General features: G+C 45.1%; 1 protein-coding gene across 3 annotated transcripts in view; it reads left to right on the forward strand.

The window, feature by feature from the left end:
- Positions 1-20,249, forward strand: part of WDR25 (WD repeat domain 25) — a 163,743-nt gene that overhangs the window by 77,934 nt on the left and 65,560 nt on the right. For all 3 annotated transcript variants that reach the window (XM_012471239.3, XM_012471238.3, XM_012471240.3), the window contains exon 3: positions 16,491-16,638. In XM_012471239.3, the coding sequence (XP_012326662.2) occupies positions 16,491-16,638 (148 nt within the window). The remainder of the gene's footprint in view (positions 1-16,490; positions 16,639-20,249) is intronic.

The following is a 20,249-nucleotide window of genomic DNA, read 5'->3' on the forward strand; positions in this document are numbered from 1 at the left end:
ATCCTTTTTGCTTTAAGAAAACTTTTCTTTGCCCTTTTACATCTTCTGTTGACATTTAAAACTCCTTCCCTTTGTTCTGACCTTATTGAATAGAGAGAATAATTTCTTGGAATTCTCTGTATAATGAATGTTCATGTACTTACAGATTCTGATCGAGTTTCTCCTCAACCTTTACTTTGAGAGACCTTGCATCATTTGGTGTAGAAAACACTTCAGGAAGCACTTAGGAGGATGGTGTAAAATGAAAATGCTGCTTTTGTTCTTGCTATTTCTACAAATGTGAGCCCCTTGTAACCCAGATATGAGCTTGGGTACCCTGGCCTTAGAAATGCAAATGAAATTGGCTCAAACTCCCATACCATGTATCCTAGAAACCCTGCAGTGTTTCCAGTTTCTCTGTAAATTTTTGTGAAGCTGGTGGTGGTGGTGTTCAGTGACTCATCCACATAACAAATATGCTGATCCCCTCACTCTCCTAAACATTCTTACCAGAAGGCTGGTGTGGGGAAGATTTTGACTGAAGTAATGGAGTAATGGAGTATGTGTATGGCAGGTGTGAAGGTGGAGGTGAGGAGGTGGGGTGAAGTGTTACTCTGAATTACTGCAAAACAGATGCTTAAAGTTGAAAATTAGGTTTGGCTTCCAGTAGTGAAGTGGTAGTTCTGGCAGACTAATCCTCCCACAGCTAACAACTATAAACTCTACAACAGCAACAACAACAGAACTACCTGAAGGTATTGGAGAGCAAAGAAGGCAGGCAGAGACTGGACAGAAGTCTGCCCTCAGAAGGAAATGGCACTGGATGAGTTTCTGACTGAATGGCTGAAAGTTTTCTAAATGTTTTTATTTGTTTGCTTTGGCTAAGCATAGGCTCCAGTCTGTGCCAGACAGGCTGCTAAAAATTTGGATAGAAAACCTGTAGTGTTACTGGCTCGAAGAACCAGAGGACAGAGTTTGGGATAACCACAGCAGCTGGAAAGTATCTATAAACTTTACCCAAATCTCTGAATGACTCCTGAACCTGTGCAGGGGGCAGACTCTAAGCAGCTCAACTAAGGCAAAGAGAACTGAATAGAAATTCTGCTGCTGAACACTGCAAGGGAAACGGAGTTTGAAATTTGAGTAGAGCCAGGTTAGCTGCCTGTTTTTTTTTTTTTAATCAGTATTTTTTAGAGGAGCATAAAAAAATTTAGAGATAAGATACATTTTGTAATGTTCAGTTTTCCACCCAAAATTCCTAGATAAAGCAAGAAACAGGAAAAGGGGGCCTATATTCAAGAGAAAGGCCAAGAAAGGAGCTTATCCTCAGGATGATCCCAATGTTGAAATTAGCAGACAAGTATTTTAAAACAGTTATTATAGATGTGCTGAAGGATACAAAGGAAAATATCCTCACAACAAGTAAAACAATGGGGAATCTCAGTAGAGAAATAGATGCTGCAAGAAAAACAAGTGTTAAGTTCTAGGACTGAAAAATACAGTATCTGAAATTAATAATTCACCATTTAGATTCCATAACAGAGGAAGATGACAGAGCCAGTGAACTTGGACATAGATCAATAGAAATTATTCAGCCTTAAAACAGAGAAAAATTATGGAGGAGAAGAAGAACAGATACTCAGAGAACTGTGGACAATATCAGAAGATCTATTATATAAGTAATTGAGTTCCAGAAGGAGAGGAGAGTGAGAATGGGAAAGAAAAAAAATATTTTGAATAAAATAATATCGAGAAATGCCCCAAATTTGGTGAGTTCCTTTTTTAAAAGAAAAAAAAAAAAAAAAGAAATCCCAACCATGCAAACTGCAAACAGGACAAATACAAAGAAAACCACACCTAGGCATATGGGAGTCAAACCAAAGATAAAGAGAAAATCTTGAAAGCAGTCAGAGAAAACTGAATGTCACGTGGAGGAGAAAAATCATATGAAAAATGACTGACTTCTCACCAGGAACAGTAGAGTCCAGAGACAATAGAATGGTATCTTTAAAGATAGAAAACTAGGAACATGTCAACTCATAATTCTGTATCTTTCAAGAATGAATGTGAAGCCAAGCATGGTGGTGCATGCCTGTATTCCCAGCTACTTGCGAGGATGAGGTGGAAGGATCACTTGAAGCCAGGAGTTCAAGACCAGTCTGGGCAATGTAGTGAGACCTTGTCTCTAAAAACATTAAGCAGGCATGGTGACATGCACCTATAGTCCCAGCCACTTGGCAGGCTGAGATGGGAGGATTGCTTGAGCCCAGGAGTTCAAGGCCGTAGTGAACAGTGAGCTGTGATTGTGCCACCCAGGCAGGAGTACTGAGCCTCCTGAATTTACTGTGTCTAATATCCAAATAAACATTACAAAACATGCAAAGAGGCAAAAAAATATGAACCATGATGAGAAGAAAAATCAGTCAATAGATACAAACCCAGAAATGGCACAGATGATACAATTAGAAGTCAAGAACATTAAACCAACTATTATAAACATATTACATATAGGCAAAAAGGTAGAGAATAGCATGAGCATGAGCATATTAAGAAGAGACATGGGCAATACAAAAAAGACCCAAACTAGACTTCTAGAGATGAAACAAAGTCTTCAATGAAAAACACAGTGCATGGAATTAACAGCAGATTAGAAACTATAAAAGAGGTTAGCAAACTTGAAGACATAGTTAAAGAAGCTATCCAAAGTGAAATACAGAGAGCAAAAAGCTTGGGGAAAAAATGAACAGATCATCGGTGAGATGTAGGACAACTTCAGGTTCACCCAATATATTTGAAAGTGGAGTCCTCAAAGAAGCGGAGAACAGAAAAAATACTTAAAGAAATAATGGCTGAAAGTTTTCTAAATTTGATGAAAATCATAAACCCATAGATTCAAGAATCTCAGTGAACCCCTGGCTCAAGAAACATGAAGAAAAACATTCACCAAACTATATTATAATGAAATTTATTTTCTCTTTTTGAGATGGAGTCACACTGTGTCACCCAGACTGGAGTACAGTAGTGCAATCTCAGCTCACTGCAATCTCTTCCTCCCAGGTTCAAGTGAATCTTCTGCCTCAGCCCCCCAAGCAGCTGGGATTACAGGCACCTGTCACCACGCCTGGCTAATTTTTGTATTTTTAGTAGAGACGGGGTTTCACCACATTGGCCAGGTTGGTCTCGAACCTCTAACCTCAAGTGATACCCCTACCTTGGCCTCCCAAAGTGCTTGGATTACAGGTGTGAGGCACCGTACTTGGCCTGAAATTTCTTGTAACTACTGTTAAAGAAAAAGAACTTACCAGTAGTAGTTAGAGCAGGGAACAAGGCAGACTACATACAGAGGAGCAAAGCTAAGAGTGACCCAAACTTCTCATTGGACATACTGCAAGAAGACAATGGAACACCATTTGAAAGCACTGAAAGGAAAAGCCAAAACCAAAACCACTGTCAATCTTACATTTAATATCCAGTGAAATATCTTTTAAAAAAGAAAGGCAGATTACTTTCTCAGGCATTTTAAAACTGAAGTGATTCACTGTCAGCAAACTTGGCCTATAAGAAATGTTAATAAAGGGAGTCCTTGACACAAAAGGAAAATGATGCCAAAGAGAAATCTACATCTGCAGAGAGGAATGATGAGCACTAGAAATGGTGAATATGTGGGAAAATGTAAGATGCTTTTTGTTCTTATTTAAAAATCACTTTCAATGATGATTGACTGTTTAGAGTAAAAACATAATGTATTGTGCAGTTTATAACATATGTAGATGTAAAATACACAGTAACAATAGCACAAAGGCTAGGATGGAGGAGATTATGTATATTATTGTTATAGTTCTTGTATTATAGGGGAAGCAATAATATTACTTGCAAGTAGTCTGTGATAAGCTAAAGATGTATGCTGTAAACCTTAAAGCAACTAGTAATAAAACAAAACAAAGCTTTATGGTTATAAATCTAACCATGGGAGATAAAATAACAAAAGAACTCAATGCAAAAGAAGGCAAAAGAATTAGGAAAGAAGGAACAAAGAACAGATGGGATAAAAACAAATAGCCAGATTTAAACCCAAACTCTATCAATATCAATTATGGACGAAACGGTCTACCCATCCTATTTGAAAGACAAAGATTGTTAGGTTGGATAAAAAGTCAAGACTCAGTGCCCATAAGAAACATGCTTTAAATATAAAGACAAAAAGATTAAAGGGTTAGAAAAAGATACACTAAAAGTAATAAAAGAAAGCTGGAGTGACTATTAACATAGACAAAGCAGATTTCAGAGCAAAGAATAGTACCAGGGGTAAAAAGACTCATAATAACAAAGGGGTCAGTTTATCAAAGGACGTAACGTTAGGCGTGTAATGTGAGCTACATAAACATTAGGTGCATAAATATTTATATAAATAATAAGAGAGCTCTAAAATACATGAAGCAATACTGACAGAAGCTGAATGGAGAAACAGTAAAATCCACAATTATTGTTGGAGATTTCAACACCCCGCTCTCAATAATCAATAGATCAAGTAGACAGAAAATCAGCTAAGATATACAAAACTTGAGCAACACTGTCACCCAACTGGACTTGTTTGACGTTTATGGAACGCTCCATGTAACCATAGCAGAATATACATTCTTTTCAATTGCCCATGGAATGTCCTCCAAGATAGACCATGTAAAACAAGTTTCAGTACATCTAAAAAGATTGGAATCATTCAAAGTGTGTTCTCTGATTACTATGGGATTTAAATTAAAAATCAAAACAATAATATCTGGAGAATTTCTAAATGTTTGGAAACTAAATAACATATTTCTAAATAGCCCATGGGTCAGTGAAGAAACAAGAGATATTAAAAAGTATTTGGAATGGAATGCAAATGAAAACACAATATATAAACATTTGTGCAATGTTACTAGAATAGTTCTAAGATAGTAATTTATAGCACTAAATGTCTATATCAGTTGGGAAGAAATTTTCAAAACTGTGATCTCAGCTTCTACCTTAAGACACCGGAAAAAGAAGAGCAAATTCAACCCAAAAAAGCAAATAAAGGTAAGAGCAGAAATAACTGAAACAGCAAATAGAATAATAGTAGAGAAAAATCAGTGAAACAAAAAGTTAGTTCTTCAGACCGATGAAAGGTATATTTAGCTAGACTCATGGGAAATAACAGAGAAAAATTACAAATTACTAATATTAGGAATGAGAGAAGTGACCTAATTATAGATACTGCAGACATTTAAAAGACACTAAGGTAATATGATCACCTTTATGCCAGTGAATTCTGCAACTTAGATGATAGGGAAAAATGCCTTGAAAGACCCAAACAATAAAAGCTCATTCAAGAAGATAAACCCTAAAGCCTCATATTTATTTAAAAAAATTGAATTCATGATTAAAAACCTTCCCACAAAGAAAACTCCAGTTGAAAACTCACTAGTGAATTCTCCACTTAAAGAAGAAATTATACCAATTTGTTATGGGATGAATTGCATCTATCCCCAACTCCAAATTTAGGTTTTGATATCTTAACCCCCAGTGCCTCAAACTGTAGCTTTATTTCAAGATAGAGTCATGACCGAGGTAATCAAGTCAAAATGAAGTCATTAGGGTGGGCCCTATCCAATTCTCCCTCTACTCATATCTTATAGAAAGGGGAGATATGGAGATAGATACGCATAGAGGGAGAAGCTATGTGAATACGAAGACAGCCATCTACAAGTCAAGGAGAGAGGTCTGGAACAGATCCTTCCTTCAGAGCCCTCAGAAGGAACCCACCCTGCCAACAGCTTGGTTTCAGACTTCTAGATTCCGGAACTGTGATACAACAAAATTCCATTGTTTAAGCCACACAGTTTATGGTACTTTGTGCCGGGGAAACTAATACATAATATATACACACAAACTTCTAGAATAGCAAAGAAGGGGGAACAGTTCCCAACTCATTCTATGAGGCCATTATTACCCTGATAGCAAAACAAGAAAAGGACATCATAAGAGAAGAAAGCAAGAGATCAATCTCTCATGAACATAGATGCGAAATTGTTTTTCTCTCTTTATCTTTTACTTACCCATCTGAGATGCAAAATTTTTAAATAAAATTTTAGCAAATCAATCTAACTATATATCTGCCTATCATGACTAACTAGGATTTGTCCCAGAAATGTAAGCTTGCCTTAACATTTGAAAATCAATGTAACTCAGCATTAATGACTGAAGTATAATATTAATGATTAACTATGAAAGAAAAACCATCTGACCATCTCAATAGATGGCAAAAGAGCTTTTGACAATATCCAACATTCTTTCATGATCTTAAAAAAAACTTTCAGAAAACTAGAACTAGGAGAGAACTCCTTTGAACTGATAAGGGGCACCAACAAAAACATTAGCTCTAGTGTCGTTCTTAACTGTGTGAGACTGACCACCTTCTCCATGAGCTCAGGAACAGGCAAGGGTGTTACTCTCCCCATTGTACTAGAGATTGCCAGTGTGATAAGACAAGAAAAGGATCCAGGTTGGAAAGGAAGTAAAACTGCCTTTATTTGCAGATAACATGATCATCTGCAAATAAAGGCAGTTTTATTTGTATACACTTCCAGGATGCTCACAGTGACTCATGCTGTAATCCAGCACTTTGGGAAGCTGTGGCAGGAGGATCATTTGAGGCCAGGAGTTTGAGACCAGCTTGGGCAACATAGTGAGACCCCCAGGTCTACAAAAATAAAATTAAAAGCAATTAGTCAGGTGGCATGTGCCTGCAGTCCCAGCTCCTCGGAAGGATTGCTTGAGCCCAGGAGTTCAAAGTTTTTTTTTTTTTTACTAATAACTCATACACATTCTTTTTTTTTTTTTTTTTTTAAAGAAAAAGGCAGAAAGAAAGAGAGGAAAAAAAAGAAAGAAAAGAAAAAAAAAGAATGAAGAAGAGGAAGAAAAAGGAAGAGAAAGAGGGAGAGAGAACGGGAATATTGCTTTATTGCCCAGGCTAGAATGCAGTCTAAAAATGGGAATTGAAAACCTCTTTTATGCCAATAATTGTGCTTAACAATGGAGACAGGAAGGAATAAGGAAAGAAAATAACAAACAAGCAGCCAACCAATATTTCATTTAAACCTATGAAATGCTATGCAATTATTGAGGAGTGATTTACTTCCAATTATGTAGTCACTTTTGGAATAGATGTGATATGGTACTGATAAGAATGTATGTTTTGTGTATTTGAAGTGGAGAGTTCTATAAATGTTTATTAAGTTTACTTGTTCCGGGTCTGAGTTCAAGTCCTGGATATCCTTATTAATTTTCTATCTCATTGATCAGTCTAATATTGACAATGTGATGTTACAGTCTCCCACTATTGTTGTGTGGGAGGCTAAGTCTCTTTATAAGTCATTAAGAACTTGTCTTATGTATCTGGGTGCTCCTATATTGGGTGTGTGTATATATAGAATCGTTAGCTCTTCTTGTTGCATTGATCCTTTTACCATTATGTAATGTCCTTCTTTGCCTCTTTTGATCTTTGTTGCTTTAAGGTCTATTTTATCAGAGGTGAGAATTGCAACTCCTGCTTTTTATTTATTTATTTATGTTTGCTCTCCGTTTGGTTGGTAAATCTTCCTCTGTCCCTTTGAGTCTTTGTGTATCGTTGCATGTGCGATGGGTCTGGATACAGCGTACAGTGAACTATGATCACACCACTTCACTCCAGCCTGGGTGACACAGTGAGACTTTAACTTGGAAAGAAAAAAAAATTTCACTGTATCCATTTTAAAAAAGCTTCTAGAACTAAAAAGTGAGTTTAGTAAGGTTTCAGAATCTATGGTGAGTATACAAAATTGTATTTCTACAGATGAGAAATGAACAATCTGAACATAAAAGTTAAAAATACCATTTACGATATTATCAACCTATGAAATAATTAGAGATAAATTTGACAAAAGACATTCAAGATCTTTTCATTAAAAAAACCACAAACTGTTGTTTAAGAAAATGAAAGAAGACCTAAATTAATGGAGAGAGGCATCCTGTTCATGAATTGGGAGACTCACTATTACTAAGGTGTTTTCCCAAACTGGTCTTTAAAATCAATGCAATCCGGCTCTAGAACACAAGCATCTTGAAGGATTCCCAAAGCTTTGGCAAACAGGCTGATCCCATCCCTTTGGTGAAGGGTTAGGTGCTGGTTGCAACAGGCTTGGGCTGAGCTGTGTGAATTTGAGAATGGTCTCTCAAATTATTTTCTGGGGCAACAGGGACTGTCAAGAGGTAGGGTGATGCCAGGAGCCAGGCCTGACTAGGAGGGTCTCCGAGACAAGAGTAAGGGGAGTAGGGCCACATGGGAGGCAGAAGTTTGACAGCCAGGTGATTGGGTTATGAATGACTTATTTTCTTCATATTTTTCTGATTTTGATTTTTTTTTTTTTTGGGAGAGCACACATATTTCCAATGAAATCAGAGAAACAACAATCCTATGTCTGTTTCCTATGGGATTTTGTTTTTGCACTTCTGCATAGTTTGAAGAACTTACAAGGAGACTGTGTTATATCTTTTATAACCAAACCGAATGGCAGGCAGGCAGGAAGAACATGACCTGTGGCTAGATCAATACTTGTTAAATCTTTGGAGACTGTGAGGAATTCCTGGTGGAGCCATGTCTTGGTAATGAGGACACAGAAACTACAGTAAATACCGTACCGACAAATGACTGCACCATATTTTACTTGTCATGTTCTTTTCAAATCTGTTGCTTTTGTCGGACACAAAGAATGTCTCCAGTTAATACATGAAATCACCGTGGAACATTTGACAAAAGACTTAACTCCTTAATTCTATGAAGGCATTTTGAGATCTCTAATTACTTGATTGAAAAAAGGCACGCACTTCAGTCTGCTGCAATGTTTGGAAATTAATCTTTAAAACCTGACAGTGAACACTAAATTCAATTAAGGAGAGCGATTGGCTCCTTCACCCTGGGTAACTTTGAGAGGTAGCTGACTGGTCTGCATTGATTCTGATGCTGTCGTTGTCTGTGCATCTACTAGGAGAGCCAAGTGTGCATTTTTCACCTCAGAGGGGACTTGTCAGACAATTTACAGACTGATGGATCTCCTTACACGTTTCCGTGGACAAGAATTCAAACATTCTGATTTGCTGCTTTTGGCCTTGGACGTCATAGAGTTCAAGCTTTTTTTTAAATTTCTTCTTTCTTTCATGACTACCATGTCCTTCATCTCGCCTCCCTCCTCTCCTCCTTTGCATCCTCTCCTCCCCTTCCTTCTCTTCTCCTCTCCCCCTTCCCTCTCCCCTTGCTCCTTCCTTCCTTTTTCCCTTCTCTTCTCCTCCCTATCTCCCATCCTGTTTCTTTTTTCTCCCTCTCCCCACTTCCTCCATCCCTCTTTCTCTCCCTTTTTTCTTCTCCTCCTCCTCCTCTCCCTCTCATTAATTTAATATTTTTATTTTAAAATAGGAAATGTTTTAAACATACTCAAAAGTACAGAAGGTAACTCTATACCCATACACCTGCCCCTGAGATTGTCAAATCCCCAGATGTCCATTCTCAGTTCTCAGTGGACCCACCTGCCAGCATTTGACATGGTGACCAGTCTCTTTGTCAAACACTCTCTTCTCTAGGCTTCCAAGATTCTGCTGTGCTTTTCTCCCACTTCACTGGCCTCTTCTTAGACTCCTTTCTGCTTTCTCCTTCTTTCTGCTTTCTCCCCTGACTCCCAGCCTTTGAACCTTGGGGGCCTGGGGTTGAGATGTGGGACTCCTCTCTGTCCTATCTGCATTTGCTCCCTAGGAGAGCTCATCCAGCACATGGTGGCAGCACCATTTCCATGACAATGGCATCCAAAGCTCAGCCTCTGCCCTGGGACTCTGCTTTGAACATGGCACTGGTATGGGAATGAGTCTTTGTACTGCCTGCTCTCTGTCCTTCAAAACTGAGCTCTAGGTAGGTCCTAGATTCCCTCAGATTTACCCCTTCTGTAGACTGACCCATCCCTGCAACTAAACCCCTCTCAGTGCTTGGCCAGGAACTGCCAATGTGTCCTGGGCTTTTCCCTTGCCCTCATATCCTACCTCCAGTTCAGAGAAATCCTGTTGCTTCTACCTTCCAAGGCAGGCCACTTCTCTACTGCCTCCCACTGGTCCAAGCCATTTCTTCCTCTCTCCCTGGATTCTTGCAGAAGCCTCCTGACCATCTTCCTTCATCTCCCTTGCTCCTCATTCTCCTCCCTGCACGATAGCTGGAGTGGTCCTATTGGGGTGGAACCAGCCCCCATTCCCCCCCCTTCCACCTGCAGAGCCCTGGGATGCCCCAGCGCCTTGTGGTTTTCCGACTTTGTCCCTTTCCTTCTACCTCCTGCCAACCTCGAGTCTTGTTCACCCTCTAGCTGCAGTGGCCTTCTTGCTGTTGCTTGGCCATGCCAGGCATATGCCTGTCCCTGCCTGAAGCTTTTTCCCCCAATTTCTGCATAGCTTGCTTTCTCACCCCTTCAGGTCTTCCTCCAAAGTCACCTCCTCCGAGAGGTCCTACCTGGCCATTTCAGCCCCTTCCCCTGACCTTATAAAGCCCTTTCCTACTTACTTTTTAAGCATCAGTCTTTACCACTGCCTTATGTACTATGGACTTTTACTTGTTTAGTGTCTGTCTCCCTCACTAGAATATAAACTCTTTGAAGGCAGAGATTTTTGTCCTATTTGTTTACTGTTGCACAGGGCCTGGCTAATAGCAGGTCCTCAGGACATCTTTGTTGAATGAATGAATGAATGAATGAGTTTCATAGTAAACATTTGGGCATATTTTCTTCAGAGCATTCTCCATCTCTTCCTCTCCTCATCTCCCTTACCCCATTTCATCACCCCAGTGCATTTCACCGCTACCCCATCCCAGCTCCCCTACCCCATCCCATCTCCCCTTTCTATCCATCTCCTCTTCCCAGCTCATCTGCCCTCCCCATCCCATCTTCCCTCTCTATCTCATCTCCCCTACTCCATTCCATCTCCCCTCTCTATCTCATCTCCCCTCCTCATCTATTCTGCCCTCCCCATCTCATCTGTCCTCCCCATCTCCCCTCCCATCCCTATCTCATCTGCCCTCCCCATCTCATCTGTCCTCCCCATCTCCCCTCCCATCCCTATCTCATCTGCCCTCCCCATCTCATCTCCCTTCCCGATCTCATCTCCCCTCACCATCTCATCTCCCTTCCCCATCTCATCTCCCTTCCCCATCTCATCTCCCCTCCCCATCTCGTCTGCCCTCCCCATCTCGTCTCCCCTCCCATCTCGTCTCCCCTCCCCATCTCGTCTCCCCTCCCCATCTCCCCATCTCATCTCCCCTCCCCATCTCATTTCCCTTCCCCATCTCATCTCCCCTCCCCATCTCATCTCCCCTCCCCATCTCATCTCCCCTCCCATCTCATCTCCCCTCCCCATCTCATCTCCCCTCCTGGTCTCATTTCCCCTCCCATCTCATCTCCCCTCCCCATCTCATCTCCCCTCCTGGTCTCATTTCCCCTCCCATCTCATCTCCCCTCCCCATCTCCCCTCCCCTCCCCATCTCATCTCCCCTCCTGGTCTCATTTCCCCTCCCATATCATCTCCCCTCCCCATCTCATCTCCCCTCCCCATCTCATCTGCCCTCCCCATCTCATCTCCCCTCCTTATCTCATCTACCCTCCCCATCTAATCTCCCTTCCCCATCTCATCTCCCCTCCCCATCTCATCTCCCCTCCCCATCTCATCTCCCCTCCCATCTCATCTCCCCTCCTCATCTCATCTCTCCTCCCATCTGATCTCCCTTCCCCATCTGATCTCCCCTCCCCATCTGATCTCCCCTCCCATCTGATCTCCCCTCCTCATCTCATCTCCCCTCCTCATCTCATCTCCCCTCCCATCTGATCTCCCCTCCTCATCTCATCTCCCCTCCCCATCTCACCTCCCCTCCTCATCTCATCTCCCCTCCTCATCTCATCTCCTCTCCTCTTCTCATCTCCCCTCCCATCTGATCTCCCCTCCTCATCTCATCTCCCCTCCCCATCTCACCTCCCCTCCCCATCTCACCTCCCCTCCCCATCTCATCTCCCCTCCTCATCTTATCTCCCCTCCCATCTGATCTCCCTTCCCCGTCTCATCTCCCCTCCCCGTCTCATCTCCCCTCCCCGTCTCATCTCCCCTCCCCGTCTCATCTCCGCTCCCCATCTCATCTCCCCTCCTCTCCCTGTCTCATCTCCCCTCCCCGTCTCGTCTCCCCTCCCCGTCTCGTCTCCCCTCCCCTTCTCGTCTCCCCTCCCCGTCTCGTCTCCCCTCCCCTTCTCGTCTCCCCTCCCCATCTCGTCCCCCCTCCCCATCTCGTCCCCCCTCCCCATCTCGTCCCCCCTCGCCATCTCGTCCCCCCTCCCCATCTCGTCCCCCCTCCCCATCTCGTCCCCCCTCCCCATCTCGTCCCCCCTCCCCATCTCGTCCCCTCTCCCCATCTCGTCCCCCCTCGCCATCTCGTCCCCCCTCCCCATCTCGTCCCCCCTCCCCATCTCGTCCCTCCATCTCGTCTCCCCTCCCATCTCGTCTCCCCTCCCCATCTCGTCTCCCCTCCCCATCTCCCCATCTCATCTCCCCTCCCCATCTCATCTCTTCTCTCCATCTCATCTCCCCTCCCCATCTCATCTCCCCTCCCCATCTCATCTCCCCTCCCCATCTCATCTCCCCTCCTCATCTCATCTCCCCTCCCCATCTCATCTCCCCTCCCCATCTCATCTCCCCTCCTCATCTCATCTCCCCTCCCCATCTCATCTCCCCTCCCCATCTCATCTCCCCTCCCCATCTCATCTCCCTTCCCATCTCATCTCCCCTCCCCATCTCATCTCCCTTCCCATCTCGTCTCCCCTCCCCATCTCATCTCATCTCCCCTCCCCATCTCATCTCCCCTCCTCATCTCATCTCCCCTCCCCATCTCATCTCCCTCCCCATCTCATCTCCCCTCCCCATCTCATCTCCTTCCCCATCTCATCTCCCCTCCCCATCTCATCTCCCTTCCCATCTCATCTCCCCTCCCCATCTCATCTCATCTCCCCTCCCCATCTCCTCTCCCCTCCTCATCTTATCTCCCCTCCCCATCTTATCTCTCCTCCCCCATCTCATCTCTCCTCCCCATCTCATCTCCCCTACCTTATATACTCTCCCTGACCTGCTCTACCCTCCCTTTTAAAGAGCTGCTGCTTAGTGTTCATAGCTCCTTCCTCCAGCCCTGCCCCTCTCTCCCTTTCTAGGAGTGATTGGACATCGTCATGCATTTTTTAATAGTCTACAAATGCAAAAAGAAATGCAATCGTTTTGTATGGATATATTTTTAAAAACTGTGTCAGAATACACAACATCAAATTGACTGTCTTCACCATGATAAAGCATACAGTGCAGTGCCATTCAGCACATTCAGGGTGTTGTGCAGCCCTCACTTCATCTGTCCACAGAACGCTCTATCTTGGAAAACTGAAACTGTCCCCTTTAAACAACTCCCCGTTCACCCTTCCCCAGCCCTGGCAACCACCATTCTACTTTCTGTCTATCTCTGTGATTTTTACTACTCTGGGTACCTCATATAAGTGCAGTTATATAGTCTTTGTTCTTATGTGACTGGCTTATTTTACTTAGCATAATATCTTCAAGTTTCATCCATGTTGCAGCAATTGCCACGGTTTCTTTCCATTCTAAGGCTGAATAGTATTCCACTGCATGGATAGAACACATTTTTTAAATTCATTCATCTGTCCATAGACACTTGCATTGCTCCCCGCTTTTGGCTATTATTAATAATGCTGCTCTGCACATGGATATACAGTATCTCTTTGAGACCTTGGTTTCAGTTTTTTGGACATTTACCCAGAAGTGGAAGGGCTGGATCGTGTCTAAATTCTAGATTTCATTCTTCGAGGAACCGCCGTGCTGTTTTCCACAGTGGTTGCACCATTGCACATTCCCACCAGCAGTGCACAAGGGTTCCGGTTTTTCCATATCCTTGTCAATGCTTGGTATTTTCTGCTTTTTGATAGCAACTATCCTAATGGGTAGGAGGTGGTGTTTCATGTATTTTAAAAACTTCAATGGCATTGTACTTTGCATATGCAGTTTGACTTACGTACTTAATATTAACTTTTTTACTGTTTAACTATGTGAATCCTGTAGATCTAGTTTATTTTACTATTTAAATAAAATTAAACTCATATTCACACATATTTTTGGATAACAGCAGTTCCCTGTGCCCCATCTCCCTCCCACGAATTCTCGAGCCACTTTGAAGTGTTCTGGCTGTGTCTTCGTTATTTCTGTTCATGTTTCTAAATGTAAATACTGCTGTTTCTTGATTTTTCACTTTGAGACCCTAGCTATTGACCCTTAGTGAGGAAGAAAGGAACTGAGTTCTTTTCACATTTTTTGAAGGCTACTCTTGACCTTTTGTTTTCTTAAACGTAGACATTTACATAATCCCAGGAAACCAGGTTTCAGAGCTCTGATCCTTTGCATTCTGAGAACCTCAGGACTTGGCAGGTTGAATTTTCTCCTCTCTAATGAGAAGGTTATGCCTGGGATCAGGTTTGCAGAAGTACATGGGTGTACTTTGTTTGTGTTTTTCTCTTAATTTTTTTTTTTTGAGACGGAGTTTTGCTCTTGTTACCCAGGCTGGAGTGCAATGGCGCGATCTCGGCTCACCGCAACCTCCGCCTCCTGGGTTCAGGCAATTCTCCTGCCTCAGCCTCCTGAGTAGCTGGGATTACAGGCATGCGCCACCATGCCCAGCTAATTTTTTGTATTTTTAGTAGAGACGGTGTTTCACCATGTTGACCAGGATGGTCTCGATCTCTTGACCTCGTGATCCACCCTCCTCGGCCTCCCAAAGTGCTGGGATTACAGGCGTGAGCCACCGCGCCCGGCCGTTTTTCTCTTATTAAAGAAAATGAAGCTTGGTTTTCCTAATGGAACAGGTCTGGGAATCCAGCTGTGTGCCAGCCATTGTGCTGTGTGCTGTGTAGGCATTACCTCCTCAGCCTTCACTACTGCCTTTGGGGTGGCCCTCTTCTTATCCCCCACTTCAGGGCGGAGGGGACTAAGGCCAGAGAGGCAAAGCCATTCTGCCAAGGCGTGTGACCCGCAAGCAGCAGTACCTGGCAGGAGGCACTTAGTTCTGACTCCCACGGGCTGACTGCAGGTGCTCTTCTGCCTCTCGGGTTCTTTTTTTTTTTCATTTTTATTTTTTAAAGATGAGGTTTCTCCGTTATGACCAGGCTAGTCTTGAACTCCTGACCTCAGGTGATCCACCCACCTCGGCCTCCCAAAGTGCTAGGATTACAGGCGTGAGCCACCGCTCTCTGAGTCACCTGGGTGGTAGGTGAGAGCATCACCCTTATCCTGCAGTGACAGGAAGGTAGGGTACTGGCATTGCTGAGTACCTCTGTATGTCAGGCCCTGGGCCTACCCTGCCACATTCCGAACTCTCTGGCTGTTCCGTGGCCTGCACTGTGTGTTTGGGGGCATTTGCTGGGAGAGCTGGTGGAAAGATAAGCTCAGGGGCTCTTGCATGGTGTAGCCCTGGCTCTGGGAGTGTGAAGTTTTACACTTGATATCTTAGATCATTTTTCAGAAGTCATTGAGTGTAACAGGGTTTTCTCCCGTGAGCCTCATGCCCTCATGGAAGGCCAGGGTGGGAAGGAGGGACAGTACCTTCTCTCCCCCAACAAAAGGACAGCTGCCCCTAAGGCAGATATTTGCACTTTGGTTGTAAATACGAGTGTGGCAGGTTCCTTTTTGGATCTTAGTCTTATAGCAGAACCCATGAATATAGCGGGGCCTCAGGCAGGGTCCATGGTAGGACAGATGCCAGAGTTGCAGGTGAGCCTGGGATAGGGCTGTGAATGACGAGGGCACAGGACTCCTTCTTGGCTGCAGGGATGAAGCAGGTGTGAAAGGCTGGGCAGGTGACTGGCAGACACAGGAATGCTGTTTTCTTTTCTTTTGAGGTGGTCTCGCTATGTCACCCAGCTTGGAGTGCAATGGTGCAGTCGTGGTTCACTGCAACCTCTGCCTCCTGGGCTCAAGCAGTTCTCCTGCCTCAGCCTCCTGAGTAGTTGGGACTACAGGCATGCACCACTACGCCCAACTAATTTTTTGTAGAGACAGGGTTTCACCTTGTTGCCTGGGCTGGTCTCAAACTCCTGAACACAAGCAGTCTACCCACCTTGGCCTCCCAAAGTGCTAGGACTACAGGTGTGAGCTGTCGTACCCAGCCAGAATGCAGTTTTCTTAACCCTAGAAAAAATATGGGGAAACAATCCTCCCAACTTACCAATCCCAAGCCTTTACATTTCTGCAGTGAAAAGTTTAACATCTAGGTATAGATTTGGTGGCAAAATAATGGTAATCTAATTCCACCGAGACATTTTTCTCTCTACAGAGGGGTCAAGCTGAGCCCTGGAGACCAGGCCCTTGTTGTGATGCCTGGTGCTGTCTGTGTTTGCCTGCAGGTATGGAACGCTGTGGACTCTGGGTACTGCCTGCAGACCTACTCCCTGCACACAGAGGCAGTGCGGGCCGCCCGCTGGTCTCCCTGTGGCCGGCGTATCCTCAGTGGTGGCTTTGACTTCGCCCTGCATCTAACAGACCTTGAAACAGGTGAGTTTCTTCTATTACTACCCTGAGGAGAGCTGGCAGCTTTCTCATTGGGGAAGGTTCTCTGGTGGGCATGCAGCCACCAGCTGTATGTGGTTGCGTGGCAGAGGGTGAGGGGCCTCTGGGTGGGCTCATGCTTGGTGACAGGGTTTCCAGACTGTTTAGAACTGTGACTCCCCACAGAGGGTGGGCCTCTGCCAGCCAACACAGAGGACAGAGCCCCAAGGTTGTCTCAGCCCCAAGCCATGGGACTGGATGAAGAGGTGGCTTTTTAATCTACTTCTGACATGCAATTTGTGCTGAAATAGATTAACTTTATCACTGTGTCCTTTGGTTGGAATCAGTTTAGAATTCCTGTCAATTCATTATCGTTGAAAGGCTGTGAGAAATGATTCCAGCTCATAAGGAAAGTCTTCAAACGAGTTCTGCTTTAATGCCCACACTGAAAAGGCACTTGGGAAAGATGGATTTGTGCTGGGTAAATCCTGAGAGGGCTCTTGACAAGCAGGGCGAGAAGGAGAGAGAAGTCAGTGGAAGGAACTTTCCTCATTGAGGGCTCCCGTGCAGCAGACACTGTCAGCACCCATTGCAGCCACGCCCCCGACGTGAGCCCTGTCCCAGGTTTCCAGTGAGGACAGCCAGGGAGTGGTGGAGCTGGGATTCACACCTGTGCCATCGAACTCCCAGGTCTAGCTCCTTCTTCTCTTTCTTTTCTTTTTTTCTCCTCTTTTCTTCCTTCCTTCCTTCCTTCTTTCTTTCTTTCTCTCTCTCTCTTTCTTTCTTCTTCCTTCCTTCCTTTTCTTCCTTTCTTTCTTTTTCTTTTCCTTTTTCTCTCTTGTCTCTCTCTCTCTCTTTTCTTTCTTTCCTTTCCTTTTAAAGAAAATTTTATCCCTCTCCATGAGCAGGATCCAGCTTCTTTTAGCACCACACTATCTCCTCCCTAGAGCTCCTCGTCGGTTCCGTTTCTGCTGGGCTCCACTGCCAGGAGCCTAGGGAGAGGCCAGACTTCACACCAGTCCCCAGGGCTTCCCTTGAGACCCCAGGCCAGCATCTTGCCTGCCTGGTCCCGCAGTGGTGGTGGCTCTGCGGCCTGCCTCTCCCAGGGTCTGGCAAGAAGGAGATGATAACTTGCTGGTCCAACGCCTGCTGCTTATGCCCAGCATCCCCGAGGAGACACAGAGGGAAGATGCAGAACTTGGTTTGTTTCCACCTTGAGTGTGGGTGGCCTCGCAGCTCCTTTGACTCCCATGCATGCTCAGTAGGGGAGGGGACAATACTGGTGGTGACAGGGCCCCTGCCTGGTGCCATAGGCTTTACACACAGCCTGTCTAATCCTCACTGCAGTTGCCAGCAGTGATTATTTCCATTTTAAAGGCGAGAAGACTGAGGCTCAGAGGACTGAAGCTGCTTGCTCAGTGCCTCCAAGTGGTGCATGGCCAGCAGGGGTTTGAGGCCATGTCTGTGCAACTGCAGATCCCATGTCCTTCCCACCATGCCATGTGTGTGGCATGTTCTTCTCACGAAGCACTTCCCTGGTCTTGCTGATTTTTTTTTTTTTTTTTTTTTTCCTTGCTGATCTTCTTGACCCCTTATGGAGTGGCCAGACTCGGGGAGTTTGATACCACTTGATGATGGTGATGACTGGGCTGATGATGGAGCACTTACTACTGAGCACCCACTGTGTGCAGGGCATTCTTCCTCAGCCTCTATACAGCATCTCCTTTAGGCCCCACTCACCCTTTGAGACAGGCACCATTAGAATCAGCTGTACACACACTGGCCATGGGCACAAACCAGCAAGTGGCAGAGCCAGGATGCACAGTCTGCCAGTCCCCAAGCCTGCTGCCTGACTGTTACATTCTGTTGTCTGCGTGTACCATAAGATATGCTTGGTATAAGGTAGACAGAGCTGAACAAGACCCAGTGCCTACCCTGGAGAAGCTTATGTCTGCTGGGGAAGACAGAAATGCAGAGACAATCCCAAATTGCAGTGATGGAGCAAGACAGGAATTGTAAGAACATCTAGCTTGGAAAATCAAAGACTTCCTGGAGGAAGTAAAACCAAGCTGAGCCATGAATTAGGTGGCCAGAGAATTAGGATGGAGGAGGTATGGTTGATGAGGAGGAAAGTAGGTTCTTGCAGATGGAACAAGGAGAGTCGTCACAGGAACAGGATTCTATGTCGTATGCATGGAAACCAAAGCAGGGTGTAATATGGGGTGCAGGGACCAGGGGAGATGAGTCTGAGGAGTGCAGGAGGCGAACCCCCAGCCTGTGGGTCACATGAGCACATGAGAAGTGTCCAAATGAAAACGCTGCTCACAGAGCAGAAACTGACCTCACTCACACCGTCGGGTTACTCAAATCAAGTTCATTTGATGGCATTGATGGGTTCATAGTGGCCCTTAGTTGTTATTCTCTCAATCAACAGATGTGAAACAAATGCATGCAATTGTGTGGGTGGGTGGGTGGGAGTGGGTGTGTCTTGACGGGGGTTCTGAAATTTTTAGACATTCAAAGAGGGTCCTCCTGCCTAATGAGTCGGGGACCGCCATAACAGGTGGCAGCTCGAGGCCGTTGCTGAGTTTGGAGCAGGCAAGAGTCGTCCGTGCTTTGGGTGGGCCTCCCTGGTAGCTCCCGCTGCTCCTGTGTGATATGCAGGCCCCGGTGGAGAGTTGGAGGAGCGGGAGGTAGAATGCCTTGCCTGCCAGTTGGTGATAGGACTGCATTTGGAGAACAGCTTGTCTGGCCCCAGGCCCAACATGCCCCTCTAGCTATGGTATGTTGAGTGGGTAAAGAAAAGCATGGCGCTGCCCCCAGGGCATTACCATCCAATGGGGGAGGTGATTGAGGACTCCTTCACTCCATCCCTCTGCTAGGAATGGTGCTCACCACTGGGTTCATCTGCTGAAGGCCCAGTTTCATTTACTCCACAGTTACTTACTGTGCACCCACTGCGTGTAGGACTTGGTGCTGAGGCCACAGTGGAGAGTGTGGTGGGCTCCTGGGACAGAATGATTGAGAGGTTTGGACCTCACCCTTGGGGAAGCTCCCCACACTCAGACAGGGCCTGTCCTGCTCTCCTTGGCTAGCCTGGGAGCTCCATGAGGATGGGGGGCCTGTCGTGGTGGTCTTTGTGTCTCCATCCTCTGGCCAGGGCTGGTGTGGAGCAGCTGCCCAGTGCCTGTTTGGGTGGGATGAGCTGAGCTGGTCCTTGCCAGGTACTCCTACCTAGGCGGCGGAGCCCATCAGGGGCTGCCAGGGCTGCTGGGGGGCCTCCACCTCCCTCTCCCCCATGTCTCCTGCCTCATCTCTGCACACTCCACCTTTAGTCCAGGTTTTGGCGGGTGCTGTCTTTAGCCATTGGGCTGGGCTCATGCAGCCCCTGTGGCTTTTGTCCTGCTTTGACTTAACTTGTCCTTTCTCTTTGCTGAGTCTGATCTCTCTTTTTACTGGATCTGCCTTTTTCCACTCTTGGTGATTTGGCTTTTTCATTTTAATCTAATTAGAGCTCCCTGCCAGGAGAAGGCAGTGCAGGGCGTTTTAACCGCAGCGCTTTGGGAATTAGTCACTTGGTACCCATTGTCGTTAATGGGAATTTGGCGCCAAGGCCA

This window comes from Aotus nancymaae, unplaced genomic scaffold, assembly GCF_030222135.1.
Source record: "Aotus nancymaae isolate 86718 unplaced genomic scaffold, 86718_ANA_hifiasm-v0.15.2.pri h1tg000011l, whole genome shotgun sequence".
NCBI classification, from domain to species: domain Eukaryota; kingdom Metazoa; phylum Chordata; class Mammalia; order Primates; family Aotidae; genus Aotus; species Aotus nancymaae.